Raw genomic sequence first — 20,210 nt, 5'->3', positions numbered from 1 at the left:
TTGTACCAGATGAAGGGACAAGATAAAACACCAGAAAAACAACTAAATGAAGAGGAGATAGGCACCCTTCTCGAAAAAGAATTCAGAATAGTAATAGTGAAGATGATCCAGGACTTTGAAAAAAGAATGGATGCAAAGATTGAAAAGTTTACCAAAGACTTAGAAGAATTAAAGAGCAAACAAACAGTGATATGCAACACAATAACTGAAATGAAAAATACACTAGAAGGAACCAATAGGAGGTTAACTGAGGCAGAAGGGCGAGTAAGTGACGTGGAAGACAGAATGGTTATAATCACTAATGAGGAAAAGAATAAAGAAAAAAGAGTGAAAAGAACTGAAGACAGCCTAAGAGGCCTCTGGGACAACGTTAAATGCACCAACATTTGCATTATAGGAGTCCCAGAAGGAGAAGAGAAAGAGAAAGGACCCGAGAAGATATTGGAAGAGATTATAGTTGAAAATTTCCCAAACATGGGAAAGGAAATAGCTACCCAAGTCCAGGAAGCACAGAGAGTCCCAGGCAGGATAAACCCAAGGAGAAACACACAAAGACATATAGTAGTCAAATTGACAAAAATTAAAGACAGGGAAAAGTTAGTTAAAGCAACAAGGGAAAAATGACAAATAACATACAAGGGAATTCCCATAAAGTTAATAGCTGATTTCTCAGCAGAAACTCTGCAAGCCAGAAGGGAGTGGCATGATATACTTCAAGTGATGAAAGAGAAGAACCTACAACCAAGAATACTCTACCCAGCGAGGATCTCATTCAGATTCGATGGAGAAATCAAAAGCTTTACAGACAAGCAACTGCTAAGAGAATTCAGCACCACCAAACCAGCCCTACAACAAATGCTAAAGGAACTTCTCTAAGCGGGAAACAGAAGAGAAGAAAAGGACCTACAAAAACACACACAAAACAATTGAGAAAATGGTAATAGGATCATACACATCAATAATTACCTTGAATGTAAATGGACTAAATGCCCCAAGCAAAAGACACAGACTGGCTGAATGGATACAAAAACAAGACCCATATATATGCTGTCTCCAAGAGACCCACTTCAGACCTAGGGACGCATACAGACTGCAAGTGAGGGGATGGAAAAAGATATTCCACACAAATGGAAATCAAAAGAAAGCTGGAGTAGCAATGCTCATGTCAGAGAAAATAGACTTTAAAATAAAAAATGTTACAAGAGACAAGAAAGGACACTACATAAAGATCAAGAGATCCATCCAAGAAGAGGAGATAACAATTATAAATATATATGCACCCAATATAGGAACACCTCAACACGTAAGGCAAATGCTAACAACTATGAAAGAGGAAATGCAAGGCAGCAATAGAGACACATATGTAGAGAACAACACATGGACACCAAGTGGGGAAAGAGGGGAGGGTTGGGGGAGAATGAATTGGGAGATTGGGATACCAAGTTGTACACTCTAAACATATGCTGTTTATTGTCTGTTAACTGTGTATCAATAAAAGTTCTTTTAAAAAAATATAAGGCAAATGCTAACAACTATGAAAGAGGAAATGGACAGTGACACAATCATAGTGGGGAACTTTAACACCCCACTGACACCAATGGACAGATCATCCACACAGAAAATTAATAAGGAAACACAAGCTTTAAATGACACAATAAATCAGCTTGATTTAATAGATACCTATAGGATATAACATCCAAAAACAGCAGATTACACGTTCTCCTCAAGCGCACATGGAACATTCTCCAAGATAGACCACATTTTGGGTCATAAATCAAGGCTTGATAAATTCAAAAAAATTGAAATCATATCAAGCATGTTTTCCAGCCACAACACTATGAGATTAGAAATCAATTACAGGAAAAAAACTGTAAAAACCACAAACACATGGAGGCTAAACAATACGCTGCTAAATAACCAGGAGATCACTGAAGAAATCAAAGAGGAAGTCAAAAAATACCTAGAGACAAATGACAATGAAAACACAATGATCCAAAACCTATGGGATGCAGCAAAGGCAGTTCTAAGAGGGAAGTTTCTAGCAATACAATCCTACCTCAAGAAACAAGAAAAATCCCAAATAAACAATCTAACCTTACACCTAAAGAAAATAGAGAAAGAAGAGCACACAAAACCCAAAGTGAGTAGATGGAGAGAAATCATAAAGATCAGAGCAGAAATAAATGAAATAGAAACAAAGAAAACAAGAGCAAAGATCAATAAAACTAAAAGCTGGTTCTTTGAGAAGATAGATAACATTGATAAACCTCTAGCAAGACTCATCAAGAAAAAGAGGGAGAGGACTCAAATCAATAAAATTAGAACTGAAACAGGAGAAGTTGCAATGCACACCACAGAAATAAAAAGCACCATAAGAGATTACTACAAGCAACTATATGCCAATAAAATGGACAACCTGGATGAAATGGACAGATTCTTAGAAAGGTATAACCTTCCAAGACTGAATCAGGAAGACATAGAAAATATGAACAGACCAATCACAAGTAATGACATTGAAAATGTGACTAAAAATCTCCCAGCAAACAAATGTCCAGGACCAGATGAATTTACAGGTGAATTTTATCAAATATTTAGAGAAGAGCTAACACCCATCCTTCTCAAACTCTTCCAAAACATTGCAGAGGAAGGAACACTCCCAAACTCATTTTATGAGGCCACCATCACCCTGATACCAAAACCAGACAAAGATACTACAAAAAAAGAAAACTACAGACCAATATCACTGATGAATTTAGATGCAAAAATCCTCAACAAAATACTAGCCAACAGAATCCAGCAACACATTCAAAGGATCATACACCATGATCAAGTGGGGTTTATCCCTGGAATGCAAGGATTCTTCAATATATGCAAATCAATCAATGTGATACACCATATTAACAAATTGAAGGATAAAAACCACATGATCATCTCTATAGATGCAGAAGAAGCTTTTGACAAAATTCAACACCCATTTATGATAAAAACTCTCCAGAAGGTGGGCACAGAGGGAACCTACCTCAACATAATAAAGGCCATATATGACAAACCCACAGCAAACATCATTCTCAATGGTGAAAAACTGCAAGCATTCCCTCTAAGATCAGGAACAAGACAAGGATGTCCACTCTTGCCACTCCTATTCAACATAGTTTTGGAAGTCCTTGCCACAGCAATCAGAGAAGAAAAAGAAATAAAAGGAATCCAAATTGGAAAAGAAGAAGTAAAACTGCCAGTGTTTGCAGATGACATGATACTATACATAGAAAATCCTAAAGATGCCACCAGAAAACTACTTGAGCTAATCAATGAATTTGGTAAAGTTGCAGGATACAAAATTAACCCACAGAAATCTCTTGCATTTCTATACACCAACAATGAAAGATCAGAAACAGAAATTAAGGAAACAATCCCATTCACCATTGCAACAAAAAAAATCAAATACCTAGGAATAAAGCTAACCAAGGAGGTAAAAGACCTGTACTCCAAAAAGTATAAGACACTAATGAAAGAAATCAAAGACGACACAAACAGATGGAGGGACATACCATTTTCTTGGATTGGAAGAATCAACATTGTGAACATGACTATACTACCCAAAGCAATTTACAGATTCAATGCAATCCCTATCAAATTACCAATGGCATTTTTCACAGAACTAGAATAAGAAATTTTATGATTTGTATGGAGACACAAAAGACCCTGAATAGCCAAAGCAATCTTGAGAAGGAAAGATGGAGTTGGTGGAATCAGGCTTCCTGACTTCAGGCTATGCTACAAGGCTACAGTGATCAAGACAGTATGGTACTGGCACAAAAACAGAAATATAGATAAATGGAACAGGATAGAAAGCCCAGAGATAAACTATGGTCAACTAATGTATGACAAAGGAGGCAAGGATATACAATGGAGAAAAGGCAGCATCTTCAGTAAGTGGTGCTGGGAAAATTGGGCAGCTACATGTAAAAGAATGAAATTAGAACACTCCCTAACACCATACACAAAAATAAACTCCAAATGGATTAAAGACCTAAATGTAAGGCCAGACACTATAAAACTCCTAGAGGAAAACATAGGAAGAACACTCTTTGACCTAAATAACAGCAAGATCTTTTTTGATCCACCCCCTAGAGTAATGGAAATAAAAACAAAAATAAATAAGTGGGACCTCATGAAACTTCAAAGCTTCTGCACAGCAAAGGAAACTATAAGCAAGACGAAAAGACAACCCGCAGAATGGGAGAAAATATTTGCAAAGGAATCAACAGACAAAGGACTAATCTCCAAAATATATAAACAGTTCATCCAGCTCAATATCAAAAAAACAAGCAACCCAATCAAAAAATGGGCAGAAGACTGAAATAGGCATTTCTCCAAAGAAGACATACGGATGGCCAAGAGGCATATGAAAAGCTGCTCAACATCACTAATTATTAGAGAAATGCAAATCAAAACAACAATGAGGTATCACCTCACACTGGTCAGAATGGGCATCATCAGAAAATCTACAAACAGTAAATGCTGGAGAGTGTGTGGAGAAAAGGGAACGCTCTTGCAGTGTTTTTGGGAATGTAAATTGATACAGCCACTGTGGAGAACAGTATGGAGTTTCCTTGCAAAACTAAAAACAGAGTTACCATATGACCTAGCAATCCCACTGTTGGGCATATACCCAGAGAACACCATCATTCAAAAAGACACATGCACTCCCATGTTCATTGCAGCACTATTTACAATAGCCAGGACATGGAAGCAACCTAAATGTCCATCAACAGATGAATGGATAAAAAAGATGTGGTACATATACACAGTGGAATATTACTCAGCTGTAAAACGCAAGGAAACTGGGACATTTTTAGAGACATGGATGGACTTGGAGACTGTCATACGGAGTGAATTGAGGCAGAAAGAGAAAAACAAATACCGTATATTAACACATATATGCAGACTATAGAAAAATGGTACAAATCAACTGGTTTGCAAGGCAGAAATAGAGACACACATGTAGAGAACAAACATATGGACACCAAGTGGGGAAAGTGGGGTGGGTTGGGGGGGAATGAACTGGGAGATTGGGATACCAAATTGTACGCTCTAAATATATGCAGTTCATTGTATGTTAGCTGTATCTCAATAAAAAAAAAAGTGGGGAATTATAAGTTATCCCCAGAGCTACAAAAGTCATAGTCATTTTTAAAATAAGCTAAAAAAGAAAAGAGGCACTTAATTATGACTAGTATTTCTAAGTGAGTTTTCTTACTAAAAATGCAACTAGTTATTAAGCTGTTTGTTTTTATGTCGACAATACAAAGACATTCTGGATAAAAGTATAGTTTGGTTTATCCCTCTAGCTAAATGCATTCTAAAACTATATTGTCTCCTCAAAAAATTGAAAAATAGAACTACTGTATGATCCAGCAGTCCCACTTCTGGATATTTATCCAAAAGAATTGAAATTAGGGTCTCGAAGAGATATCTGTACTCCCACGTTCATTATTCACAATAGCCGAGATATGGAAACAACCTAAATGTCCATCTACAGAAGAATGGATAAAGGAAATGTGATATATATATATACAGTAGGATGTTATTCAGCCTTAATAAAGAAGGAAATCTCCCATTTGTGATAACATGGACAGACCTGGGGGACATTATGCTAAGTGAAACAAGCCAGACACAGAAAGACAAATACAATATCATCTCATTTTATATGTGAAATCTAAGATCACCAAACTCACAGAAGGAGAAAATAGAAAGGTGGTTGCCAGGAGCTGAGGGGAGAGGGAAATGGGGGAGGTGATGGTCAAAGGGTACCAAGTTTCAGTTAAGCAACATAAATTAGTTCTGGTGACCTACTATGCAGTGTAGTACCTAAAGCTATCAATACTGTTTTATACACAAAATTTGCTGTGAGGATAAATCTTATGTTGTACTCTTATCACGCACACACAAAAACAATGATAATAATAATAAAGGTGATGGGGAGGAGGGAAACTTTGGGAGGTTGAATATGTTTATGGCCTTGATGGTAGTGATAATTTCAGGGGTGTATACTTACCCTTGAACTCACAGAGCTGTATACATTAAACACGTACCACTTTTTACATGTCAATCACACCTCCATAAAAGTGGTTTAAAAGGAAAATAAAATACTCAGTTTTTAAATTTTTTTCCAGAAAAGATTTGCTGACCTCTGCTTCAGGGCACTAATTTTCCAACCTCAATTTTCTTCTAAATCATTTGGAATACTTATTAAAAAAAGGTAGCTTCCTGGGTTCCATCCTTAAAATATGAATTCAGTAAATCTGTAGAGGCCTAGGAATTAGCATTTTAAACACTTCCATCAAATAGTTCTGACTCAGATAGTCTTGAGCCAAACATTAAGAAACACTGCCTAAGGGTCGATGATAAAAGCTCAAGAGGTAGTTCGCAGGAAAATTCAAAGAGCTCTCTGCAGTCTTTTCATTGCTTTCCCCCAAATTAAAACCAAGCTTCAATGCTTTTTGTCTTTCCTACAAAAGACAAAGTTCTCCTCATTAGAAACTCTCCCTTTTGTATAAAACAAATACATTTCCACTGAAGTATATAGCCCTGGATATTTCACAAAGAGGCTCTCAAAGTAGGTTCAGTCTGAGACATACTCTCAAGAGGTTTGCAGTGATGATTCTACCCTCTGTCAGTCATGTGTTCATGAATAAATTTTGATTTGTTCCTGCTCGTATAATTTTACATGCATTGCAATAATTCATTTAAAAAGGTTATCTCTTATCCTTGAATAATTTTCTAAAGGAAATTATCTGGGCAAAAAGTAAATAAAATATTTGTTTGCTACCAGCTTCTCACTAAAATGTACTATAAGGTGAACTCAGTATTGAGTTTCTTCTGTTTATACCTCCAGAAAGGAAATTATAATTTAACAAGCACGCAAGCAGCTCCTCGCATGTAATATTTGAGTGTTAAGCATCAGGATTACCACGTCTTGATCATCAGAAATGATTAGCTAGTAACACAAAACTGCTGTTCAGGGTGAGAAACTATGGAGAGAGTGTATTCTAAGACTGTTTCCCTAATAATTTTGGTCCAAGAAATCCCACGAACTTTGGTTAAAAGTACACATTCTCAGGAGCCTCTCCTGGAGATTCTGATTTGTTAATCTAGAATGGTTCCCAGAAATCTTTATTTTTAATAAGAAGCCAGGTCATTCTTTAGAGCAAGAACGATTAGAGGACATTGCTACAAGGTTGGATTTTCCTGATCAATGGTCATCATTACAGGCTTCTTTCTTTAGCATTTAGGAATTACAGAGAAAGGAGAGGGGCTGTGTTCTTCAGGCATCACACTGTGGATGCTTCCCATTTCTTCTTCACAGAGATTTCTGCCTCTGGTTCAAGAACAGAGATGGTTGATTTGAATCTGTTCCATCTCCTTAGTTCTTTGGCTGTTTGGCTTAGATGCACTGAGTCCTTAGATGGGGCAGTTCTGTTTTTTACAGCCCATCTTCTAATAACCTCCTTGCAAACAAGACAGCCCTGACCTCCCCCTCTCTGCCCATTTTATAGATCCCCATCCTTATGACTACTATATTGATGTGTCAGTATGCAGAATTTGATGTATAATACACTTCTCTCTATAGACACATATACAGAAGAAAAACATTTGTTTAGTGGGTGTTTGGTACAGTAAATTATTTTCAAACTGAGGTGGGGGAAGATTACATATGGTGTTTTTAACCAGAATCAGGAAAGGGGTATACAGTTTGAAAACATTCTCAATATTAGAATGTAATTTTTATTTGTAAAATAAAAAAATTATTTTGATGCTTTTCATATCAGCTGAAAAAAGTGCAACAGATATTTTTGACTGGTGGGATATGCAGAAGATAGAGTAATTTTTAACTTGAAGCAGTCTCCTCCTGGAGGAAATATGAGGAGTGAAAATTTAATTTTAACAAAAGAAGACATGATTCAAAAGATTTTAAAACTAGGATGGATGGCTTCTAATACATTCCTTCCAATGTTAAAATTATGTGATTTTTTTTCACACATTCAGAATCTCTTGTTTTAAAAAATATTATTCTAAGCACTTTCCTCCATTTCATTCCTCCTACATGCCTGTTTGTAGTGAACACAGAATTAAGGAGAAAAAAAACCCTGGACTTCTGTTTACTCCTAGAATGTAGAAAACTGAAAAAACAAACAATGAACAAACCAAACAAAAATACAGAACCAAAAAACCATGCTCCCATCTATCAATGAGAAACAGCTGGATAAATGACAAAATTACAACTTTGCCTGAACCCATCAGAGAACTAAGGACACAAGGAAACTGAATAATCTAAATTGATAGAGGGACAACCTTCTCCAAGAAGAGCAGGAACGTGTGGAATGAATCACCTGTGTAGAGCAAGGCAGGAAGAGATGCTGGCCCCCATACTTACACCCTGACAGAGGAAATGGCATGCTGTCTCTAGACACAAATGTTATTCACCTCAACCTCTACAAGTCTATGTAAGATTTCTGGCATTCAATAAAATATTGCAAAACACACAAGAAAAATGAAATCATTTTAAGAGACAAATAACCCAAATGTTGGAAGTAGAATTAAAGACAGGGAATTTTAATTGCTCTTTAACAATAACCTTTGATTAAAAAACACTTTTAGATTTACAAAAGAGTTGCAAAGATAGAGCAAAGAATGTTAATACCTGGTTTCCCTGATCCTAAATTAGGATACATAGGGAACATGTGTGCACTTGTCAGAACTAAGGCTCTAACACTGATGGTACATTACTATTAACTAACTTCTGAAGTTTATTCAGAGTTCACTAGTTTTCCTTAATGTCCTTTTTATGTTCCAGGTCTTACCCACAAAATCACGCTGCCTTTATGCAGCCTTAGTCTTCTCTGGTCTGTGACAGTTTCTCCAACTTTTTGATGAACTGGGCAGTTTTGAGGAGTACTGTTTGGATATTTTGTAGACTGTCCCTGGATTTGGATATGTCTATCTGATGTTTTTCTCATGGTTAGACCAGATTTTTCAGGAGGAAGACCACACAGTTAAAGTGTTGTTTTCGTTACTTCATACCAAGGGCCCATGCTATCAACATGACTTCTCATTGGTGAGGTTCGCCTTAATCATCTGGCCTGGGTAATATTTGCCAGAGTTCAGTCTGTTTAGTTTTTTACTTGCTGTTGGGGCAGAGTGGCAACTCTGAAGCTTTTTATATGTGGAAGACAAAATTCGAAGTCCTAGTTGTATTAATCTGGAAAATGATTTATGTTACCTATCTTTTAAAACTGCTTAGAATTTTGCAAAATAGTCTTACGATTTCTTTAAAAAAGTTCTTCCATTTTAATGCTTCTTTCTTTTTTGCTATTTATAATTTTGTATAATTTTCGTTTCCCTTTTATTTCTAAATTAAGTTAGCTAGTGATCTGTCTACTGTGTTAAAATTTTCAACTAACACTTTTTTTTTTAGTTTTCATCAAACAATGCTTTATTTTTTTTAAGCTCTTTATTGGAATATAATTGCTTTACACTGTTATGCCAGTTTTTGCTGTACAACAAAGTGAATCAGCTGTATTTATACATATATCCCCATATCCCCTCCCTCCCACGACTCCTTCCATCCCTCCCTATCCCAGCTCTCTAAGTCATCACCCATCATCGACTTGATCTCCCTGTGGTCAGCTAACACTTTTTGATTTTATTAGTTTAACTCTTTCTCTTTTCCAACCCATTAATTTTTGCTTTTATACGGATTAATTTCCTCTTGTTTTCCTTTCTTTTCCTTTTATAGCTTTGTAAGTTGGGCGCTTAATTAATTTTCCTTTTGTATTTGTGTTTTTATTGGTACTTAACACTAGAACAGCTTTAGTTATATCACATAGATTTGATATGCTATATTCTCAGGGTTGTTATTGTCAATAAATTTTGAAATCTTGAAATGTGTTTTCTGTTGACCCAAGAGTTGTTTTATTAGCATGTTTTTCAATTTTTATGTAAAAAGTTCCTTTTAAACATTTTTATTATTAATTTCTAGATTTATTTCATTGTGTCAAATAATGCTGTTAGTATTATTTCCATTTTGGTATTTATGGATTTTTTTCTATTTTTAGTTTAATATGCAGTCAATTCTCATAACATATTACAGGTACAATTGAGAAAGTATATTCTCTAACCTTAGAGTTTGACATACATCTACTTTATTTTTGTATTGTTTATCTATCATATATTTCTCTTTACTGATTCTTTGTTCGTCATTTTTTTTTTTTTTGCCATTTTCTATTTGTTTTCTATGACAATATTGAAATTAGCTAGTTTCTTAGTTCATGTTCATTCCCTGGATTCAAAACTTGAGCAGCTTCTTGTTCAAATAATGTACTGAAGGAATGTTCTGAGCAGAAAACAAGTGATGGGTGCTGGAGAGGGCACGGGGGGAAAGCTTGAGCCAGGTAAGGATGTGGGAACCCAGGGGGAGTTTAGAACATGAATTGTGCCACAGAGTGAGTCTGATCCAAGGGGCTTGGACTTTTATACTCCATATCACTTAGTAATTAGCTGTAGGCTGTAATCTGTGGGCTGGAAATAGTCTCCTGAGTGAGGCTGTTTCTGTTGCTTGTTGGCAATTCTCTCAGGAAGGGAGCACCTGTGAGCTGTTAGCATCCCACACTGACAACAGCTAGGAGATAAGTGCGCTGTCTTGGTAAAGTGGATCAGGGAGGGAAATAAAGAACATCTACTTCAGCTAATAGTCTCTTCTTCCCCTCTTCTGCCATTAAGTTTAAGATTTTTTTTCCCCTTTGAAATAGAACGCAAACCACAGGGGGAGCAGGTAAGTATGCACTGCCAAGCTTACCATTGTCTTACACGTATTTCACATATTTATGCTACCAGCCCTGAAGTTTTGGGATCCTTGATTTTAACAAATGTCAAGGTAGCCATACTTAATTATCCTTGTTTATTTTTTATATATTTTTTTCTGGCATCAATTGCTTGAAAACTTTCTATCCATTCCAGGTTCGAAAACATTTTTGGTGATACTTTCCTAATTTTTTATTAGTGAAAAATGGTGATAGATGTGTGAGGCCTATAAACTACAGAGTGTAGGTATTTGCATAAGAAAGTTGTGGAGAGACTGCTTTGTCTCACTCTGCACTCGCCCTAGCTTCCTTCCTGTGAGGCTTCAAAGAAGGCTGGAAAACTGAACTTGACCTTTTCTAGACTCTTTACAGCCAGGGCTCTATCTGTGAAACAGGTTCAGTTGAGCAGAGGCACTCACCAGAGTCATGCAAGGAGGAAGTGAGGTGGGGTAGTGGCTGTGTAAGCAAGATTTACCGGGGGGGGGGGGGGGGGGGAAGGGGGAAAGGGATAAATTGGGGGATTGGGATTGACGTATACACACTACTATATATAAAATAGGTAACTAATAAGGACCTACTATATCGCACAGGGAACTCTATTGAATACTCTAATGATATGTTTAACTGATTCACTTTGCTGTACAGCAGAAACTAACACAACATTGTAAATCAACTATACTCCAATAAAAATTTTTTTTAAAAGTTTTAATCTTGGGTCAGAGGTATCTAAGCCTCCTGGGCAGCTGTAACACAAGTTCTGTTGCCTGATCCCTAATGTCCTGGATGCCAATTGGCAGATGCTGCTGCAGGAAAAACCCTCTAGTATGGTTGGGCATTTCTTCTGGTTGCATGGCTTCTATTGTTGCAGCACTCCCTGAAACTATATACAGCCTAAAAACTTGCAGTAAATCCCCCCTTCCTCAAACTATCTAGGGTGGATTCCATTGCCTGCAATTAAGAACAGTGACCCAGTCAGTGACAGTGATAAACCTAAGTATGGCAGGATTATTTTCAAAATAATGTCTCAGTGAGGTTACCGCATTCTAGATTCTGCTCCTTAACTTTGTGGCTCTAGAAACCCATTCCTGTCAGTTCTCTGAGATAGGTTAAGAAACGGACTCATATTGTTACCATATGATCCTGCAATCCCACTCCTGGGCATATATCCAGAGAAAACTGTAATTCAAAAAGATATATGCACCCCCAATATTTATAGCAGCACTATTTATAATAGCCAGGACATGGAAGCAACCTAAATGCCCACCGACAGATGAGTGGATAAAGAAATGTGGTACACATATGTGATGGAATATTACTCAGCTGTCAAAAGGAGTGAAATAATGCCATTTGCAGCAATATGGATGGACCTAGAGATTATCATACTAAGTGAAGTAAGCCAGACACAGAAAGACAAATGTCATATGATATCATTTATGTGGAATCTAAAATAAAAAGATATAAATGAACCTATTTATAAAGCAAAGACTCACAGACATAGAAAACAAACATTGTTAAGAAAGGGGAAAGGGGGGAAGGATAAATTAGGAGGCTGCGATTAACAGATACACACTATTATATATAAAATAGATAACCAACAAAGACCTACTGTATAGCACAGGGAACTATATTCAATATTTTGTAATAACCCATAAGGGAAAAGAATCTGAAAAAGAATATATGTATATGTTTATATATATATATAGATATCTGAGTCACTGTGCTATATACTGACATGACTTTGTAAATCAACTATACTTCAATTAAAAAAAAAAGAAACAGACATACTACTGAAACCAACACAAAGACAAATGAGACTGAGGTGGGCATAAGCATGCAAGTTAATTAAATGGTCGATATGTCAGGGAAATATCTGCCTAAAAATAAGCTATAATATATGATTTTAAGTATGGGTAAAGAAAACTGGGACTGAGTAAGAAGATGGCAGAAGTGAACCTCACAGAAACCAATATGTTAACATTTTCCAAGTATCAAAAACATGATGATAACATAAGCTGCACAATAGCTTTGCAGAGTCTCTCTTCTGTTTCTCAGAGGATGCTCTCAGAGTGGTGGCAAAGTGGCAGAGCAGTCGGTGTGGGGTATCAGACACTTGTCCTAATCTCCAGGATCTGTCCTAAAATCTTGCCATGCTATACTCATGTATTTCATGGATTCTCCCCTTACTCATACCCATATTTTAGGACCTAGGAATTTTCCCTTTATGTTCACTTAGAGGCATGGTCATAGACTATCATAACATCAAATGCTAACTCATAATAATGAGTAAATGAGAGAATACAGAGCAAAAACTGGAGACCTTGTGATAAATCTCTCAGCTAACAGCTTGAAGGACTTGTCAATAGGACTAGAAAGCTTCAAGTTGGTTGACCGAACATCCCCCTACCATGGGCAGACCTGGATGAACATCATGAAGTTCAAATTTCTCACCTTTTTGTGTGTGTGTTTATTAGTTTAAGACATATTTTACCTCTCTTTCTGTATAATATGTTACAATCTGGACTCTGTCTAGACATAAACCTTAAGATTTTATTGGAGCACATTCTACCCATCCTTTTTCTGGTTAATTCTTAGATTACTACATTTAGAGCAGAGGTAGGGAGAAAAGTTGATTTCTTGATTTACCCTTCAGAAGACAATCTTATTTCCAAGTTCTTGGAGTGGGTCTCATTCAAACCATCAAGTACTGACAACACCAATCTGCCAATATTCTCAAGAAATATCTACCTACACAGTCTATCTTTAGACTTTGAGAATGAAGGCTTGTGAAACTTATCTTCCCTCTAATTTTAAACTTAAATTTTAAGATCTATATTTTCCTGCAAATGCAAGTGATTATTCCCAGTAATTCTGACTGTATCTTGGCTGTGTTTCATTTACTTACATCCAGCATATTTTAATAAAAGTTAATTTTTAAAAATCTAGCATGTAGTTTAAAATTTAAAGAAAAACTTCAGTCATGATATAGGATTTGTTTCTTCTCTAACTAATGTGACCCGTCATTTTTGATATACTCTATCTAAAAGAATTATTTGAATAAACTTAGCACTGCAATATAGTTTACACAACTATATCTTTGCCACCAAAACTAGCAAAAAGTCAATTCATACTTAGGATCAATTTTGTAAGTTTTATTAAAAATAGAACATCATCTTAAAGACAGGTTGTTTGGGGGATTTGAGACATTGCTAAAAGATGATGAATGAGTCTCAAGGATTCTATTAAAAGCTCTGTCTAGAAAAATCAAAGATGATGCCGTTCCCCCTCTTATTAGGAAGCATTTTGACATTATGAATCATCACAGGAATGTTATTTCATACCAATTGTAAAGTATATTATAGATACTCCTTAAGGCTTTATAAGAAAGAGTTCCCCAAACTCTCTCCTTTAATATGCATTTCTGGAATTAAAGTAAATTTGGATAATTTTTTAAAAAGATTTACAGTTGCAGGTATGTTATGGTTGCTTTTTCGCTACAATACTATTCATACTATTATCCTTGGTAGCCTTTCTTTCTCTTCTGGCCCTTTATCTTTAGCAAGACCAGTTTTGGAAAGAACTTGCCATAGTTTACAATAGAAATAGAAGAACAAGGACCATTAACACAGAACAGTAACACCATTAACAAAATATAAACACAAACACCAAAATGGGAAAAAGAGCAGCACTCAATGTTCTGTTCATGAGTTTCTAGACACTGAAAGTTATTATGATGAAGTCCAAAATTTAAGGCTGCTCTATATGGATTCAAGTAGAGGGAATGGTGAAGGCTGTGGTGGCAGGAAAACTAAGTATCATCAGAAGTAAATTTTTACCTTGGCCTTTGGTTTGGTTCCTTCTGAGAAAGGAATTTATCTCAGAGTCTATTTACAAGAGAATGTAATACGCAGTACCTGACAAGCAATCTCAGGGAAAACGTAGGGGCATTTAACATCTTATTGACTTTTACATCTCCTATAACAATTTTATTGAATAGACCGAGCTCAGAAGAAACAAGTTGTTCTCCAACCTCTGCCTTCAAACATGTTCCAGAGAGCACCATTTCTCACCTTTTGTGGGTATTACAGATTCCACAGGTTTCTGATAATAGTCCCATTTTGATTAATAGTATGAAACTAGGGGCTTCCTAGGTGGCGCAGTGGTTGAGAATCCACCTGCCAATGCAGGGGACATGGGTTCAATCCCTGCCCCAGGAAGATCCCACATGCCGTGGAGCAGCTAAGCCCGTGTGCCGCAATTATTGAGCCTGCGCTTTAGGGCCCGTGAGCCACAACTATTGAGCCCATGTGCCGCAACTACTGAAGCCCATGTGCCTAAAGCCCATGCTCCACAATAAGAGAAGCCACGGCAATGAGGACCCCGTGCACCACAACAAAGAGTAGCCCCCACTCACCGCGCCTAGAGAAAGCCCGCATGCAGCAGCGAAGAACCAACACACACAATAAAAATAAATAAAAAATAAAAATGAAAAAAAAATAGTATGAAACTATAAATCAAGAAGAGGAAAGCTGGAAAATTTTGAAACATGTGGGAACTAAACTACATACTCCTGAACAACCAATGGGTCAAAGAAAGAATCAAAAGAGAAACAAAAATATCTCAAAATAAATGAAAATGAAAACACAATAACGAAAACCTATGGGATGATGCAACAGCAATTCTTAAAGGGAAATTCATAGTGGTAAATATAAATGTTAAGAAAAAAGAAAGATGTCAAATAAACAACCTAATGTTACACCTCACAAAACTAGAAACAGAAGAACAAACTAAGCTCAAAGTAAGCGGAAAGAAGGTCATAACAAAGATTAGCATGGAAATAAATGAAACAGAGAGCAGAAACATTAAAGAAAAGATCAAGAGAACTATTAGCTGCTTTTTAAAAGATAAAATTGACAAACTCAGGAAAAAAGAAGGCACAAATAAAATCAGAAATGAAAGAGGAGACATTAAAACTGACAACACAGAAATACATGAGATCATAGGAGACTACTATGAACAATTATGTGCCAAAAATTAGGTAACCTAGAAGAAATGGATAAATTCCTAGAAACATAAAAGTATCCAAGACTGAATCATGAAGAAATAGAAAATATGAACAGATCAACAATGATTAAGAAGACTGAATCAGTAATCAAAAACCTCTCAACAAAAAAAGCCCAAGACCAGATGACTTTACTAGTGAATTTTACCAAACATTTAAAGACTCATCTTTCTTGAACTCTTACAAAAAAACTGAAGAGGAGGGAACACTTTCAAATTAATTTTATGAAACCAGATTAGCCTGATACCAAAGCTAAACAAGAACACTGATGAACATAGATGTAAAAATCACCAATAAAATACAAGCAAATCAAGTTCATCAGTACATTAAATGGATCATACACCACAATCAAGAGGAATTTATCCCTGGGATGCAAGAATGATCCAACATACACAAGTTGATAAATGTGATACACTATATTAATAGAATGAAAGATAAAATTCAAATAGATGCTATGAATAATGAGTGTTATATAAGGTAGACTGCTTACAAGTTGGACAATACAGGTAAATAGGTCCTTGGTGCCTGAATCTCATATCTAGCTAACTCAAAATATCTTAGCCCAAACATCTCTGTTATTCTTTTTAAAGTATCTTCCTTTTAAATCCTAACCATCTTTTTCCAAATTAAAACTCTTCACTCCTTTAAAGTTTATCTCTTGGTTTCCTTTCCATTTCCTTTGATTCTTGGTCTGGTATTAACCAGCAGTATGAACTTAGGTAATTCACATGACTTGTGTAGGTCTGTTTTCCAGGACTGGATGATCATGACCAACCTTGTCCAGTTGAAAATGATTAAATGTATGTGGAAGCTCTCTGTGAGCTATTAGGTGCCACAATGATAAAAGGCAATTGTTATTTCTGTTTCTACATTTTATTTTATTAAATTCTGGATCCCTTCCACTGGCTCTAAAATCCCCATCTCATGGGTACATTTTCCATTGCACTTTACTCAAAAGAAGACGGTGAGAGTATTACAAATATGTAACAGCTTCTGGAAGAGTATCTGTGTATTTGATAGGTGGGAGCAGAGGGGGAAGGTTTTTCTTTTGTCCCTCTTCTCTATTTACACATATGTGGGGAATACAGTTTTTGTTTCTTTCAGCTTTCTGAGATTTTTAGAATATGCAGTATGTGGATATAAATGACCAATAGCAATGATATAAATTTCAATTGGTTTTTTGTCCCACCTATCCTGGTAGGCTCCCAAACTCTTGCAGCCTACCACACCAGCCTCCTAAGCATTCCTGGTAGTCTCTGGTCAGATAACACAACGTCGATATGTACCTTTTATTTTCCTGTATTTACCTAGTCCCATTTCATCTGATTATGACTCTGCTCCCCTGCATTGACCAGGTTCTGTCCCACCTTCTACTCCAGTTGAACCACTGGAGCTTGGGAAATGCTAAGGCTTCAATGGGGTGCTGCTGTGAAGTGGAAAAATACGCTTTACACCCCTTCTATGAAACAGTAGAAATGCTGCTGAGATATGTCAAAGGGGACTGAGTCCTTGGAGAAAGTTCTTTCAGTTTGTACTTATATTTCACACCCTCAGTTTCAAATATGAATTCAAGGGATGGTTTGACTAGGAGACAAATTAGAATGATAGACCCAAGACCAGATCAGGATTTTCACTTCCTTCCAGGACTAAGCCTTTCTTTTGCAGTCAGGTGTGAGATACCTGCATTCTTGTTCCCATAGGAAGGTTTTCGCTCAGCAGATGTTGCAGTCTTCTCATGGCACAACCAGAAGTTCAGTTCATCAGACACGCCCCAGATATATAAAAGTGAAAAACATTATATTCGTAAACTCTGGCATCAGAATGCTTTAAGATATGAAGCTGTCTTTAGGAAAAATACCTTGATAAGTGCCTGGAGCAGATGTAAGCTGAGAATCAAAGCTCCAGGAGTTGGCAGTTACTAAGACACTTTGTTGCTAGTGGGTGAGGGTGAAGAGGAGAGAAATAAGGAAAGAGATGGCATGGGGATAAGGTAGGACTTGGTCCTATAAGGAAAAGAGTACGAGAGAAACCTGTAGGATTGGGGAGGTTGAAAAGGACTTCTAAAGAACAGGAAAGTCCTATATGTAATTTTAATTTGATTCCTGTGTGGTTCCTGTATTCTTATCCATTTGGGAAGGACTTTGGACTGTCTGCACAGAATAGAAGACTATAGAAAACTTAAGCCAAAGTCACTCAGATTTTACGAAGAGGAGTTCCCAGCTGACATCTGGATTACATATGGAAGAAAACCAGCTAAGCCTCAATCTGGGAATACTTCTAGAAAGTTCATTCCAACTTGTAGTACAATGAAGAAGCAAGAATCCAGCCAATGGAAACTATGTGCAGTTGGTCAAATTAACTCGCCCATATTTGAACAGGTTCCAGGATGAACCTAGATTGGATAAGTCATCTGCTATTCTGGGGGAAGTGTAATGTCTTGGCAAATGAAAATGAAAGAAGAGTTAAAATTTGACTTGAGTATTAAAAGCATAAAAGCACAGTATTTGGAAATAAATAAGGAAATTCATATTGTCAAATGAAGGTCCAGAAGCATCAGAGACAGAGAGATACAAGATCTTTTCTTAACTAAAGTATGGAAAGAAAATCAAGGGCTTAGCATGGAAAAACATTCAGGTGTAGGCAGTAAATTCTTGTGGGGAAGGGATTCATATTAGTATAAGAAATTGGCATTCATGGAATGGGTAAAATAAAAACAAGATGTGGACACCATGATTTTGGGTCTGTTGTGTTGAATATACTGGGAGAAAGATTCCAGATGTAGAGAGGACTACAGAGAGATGGGGAAGTCATGAGAAAGTTGGGACCAACCTGGGGACAGTGGAAAGGAAAAGAAAGGAGTGGCATAGAATAGAGAAGGGATTGCTTGTTTGGAGATAGATGGCTGTGGGGAAAGGGAGTGAGGTTTGCATTTATGGTGTGTCACTACCACACAGGGGATTGTCAAGAGTCAGGCTGGTTTGGTTGTTGATATTAGTTGTATCAGTGCAAAAACCCATTTGCCGAGGGGTCTTGTTGTCTCCTGTGCCTCAGGCAGCCTCTAGGCCCCAGGACCTTATTTTTAAAACCCTTTTCAATTTGGGGCTGCTCAGTATCAGTGAAGTAGAATGAATAGAGACTAGAGCACAGATGACAGCTTCCCAGGCCCAGAACCAGGACCTCTTATTAAATAGGATACCCAAGAAGGAGATTAGTAGGGTCAGAAAATAAGAGGTGAAGAATATGAGGAGGATGGCAAGAGACCTTAGAGCAGTAGAGTATGTGTCCAGGCTGGAGTTGAGGTGGCCGTTGTGATGATGTGTCATCTGCCTCCGGTGTTGGAATAATGAAGCCATGAGTGAGATGGTGGAGGCCAGGAACAGGAGGAAAGGAATATGCAACACAACCGCTTCGCACAGGGTAAAATCCCACAGGAGTGTCTCAAGTCTCTCAGTCACGCTGCTGTTTCTAGGGAAGTGCCTCATGGAGGTTAACTGAATCTTGCTGTAACACCTAACAGCTGCAGAGGTGATAGACACAGAAGAAATCAGCAGAGAACCCAGCCACAGCCGAGGAAGCAACCTCACAATTCTGCACTTCAGCCAGGAGAAAATGGGGTGGCTGAAGGAGGAGACTTTGACACAGTAGAAGACAGCAAGCAAGCTCATCAACCAGAATGAAAGAATGTTAGTAAATTCCCAGATGATCTCCCAGTACCAAAATTCGTAATTAGGGTAGAAGTGGAGGCAAAACTTGTGCAGTATCGATGACCACAGTTGAAAGAAGCGGCAGACTCCCAGGCTGGTGAGAATCATGTCCACGGGTGACAGCCTTTGGACCTGCACCTACTCTCTGCCTAGTACTACAACAATTAAGATGCTCTGCACAGTTATTGTCAAGGACTCGAGCACATAGATGGTCATGAAGAAGACAGAGAGTTGGATAGATATCATCCTTCTATTCCAAAGAAACTTCCTGGGCACAGACTCAGAATCTCTGCAACAATTTCCAGGTAGGGACCAGGTTCCTGGCTGCACTAGTGTTTCACACAAGAAAATACCTCCTTCTGGATGCAAATTTTTCCTGACTTATTTTTGACTTTCCCATTTTCCTATCTGCAGGATTTGCTTACGCTTTGCTTGCTGGTTTGTTACCAGGCCTGGATACAGGGAAATATTGTTTGAATGTGGATTCTTGCTCCTCAGGTGATTTGATTATTCCCATAAAAGGCATCCCTATTTCATAACCCTATTTCATCTTATCTGCCTGAGGTGCCTTTAGCTTATTTCTCC

At 37.2% G+C, this 20,210-nt stretch overlaps 1 protein-coding gene across 1 annotated transcript; it reads right to left on the bottom strand.

The window, feature by feature from the left end:
* Nucleotides 1-18,968: 18,968 nt before the first annotated feature.
* On the bottom strand, nucleotides 18,969-19,871 carry TAS2R16 (taste 2 receptor member 16). The gene is given in 1 exon segment (XM_057730492.1): nucleotides 18,969-19,871. A coding segment is annotated over 1 exon segment (903 nt).
* Between the last annotated feature and the right edge of the window lie 339 nt (nucleotides 19,872-20,210).

This window comes from Hippopotamus amphibius, chromosome 4 (genome assembly GCF_030028045.1).
Source record: "Hippopotamus amphibius kiboko isolate mHipAmp2 chromosome 4, mHipAmp2.hap2, whole genome shotgun sequence".
NCBI classification, from domain to species: domain Eukaryota; kingdom Metazoa; phylum Chordata; class Mammalia; order Artiodactyla; family Hippopotamidae; genus Hippopotamus; species Hippopotamus amphibius.
The sequence above is the reverse complement of the archived record's forward strand: the minus strand, read 5'-3'. Positions and strand labels throughout refer to the sequence as shown.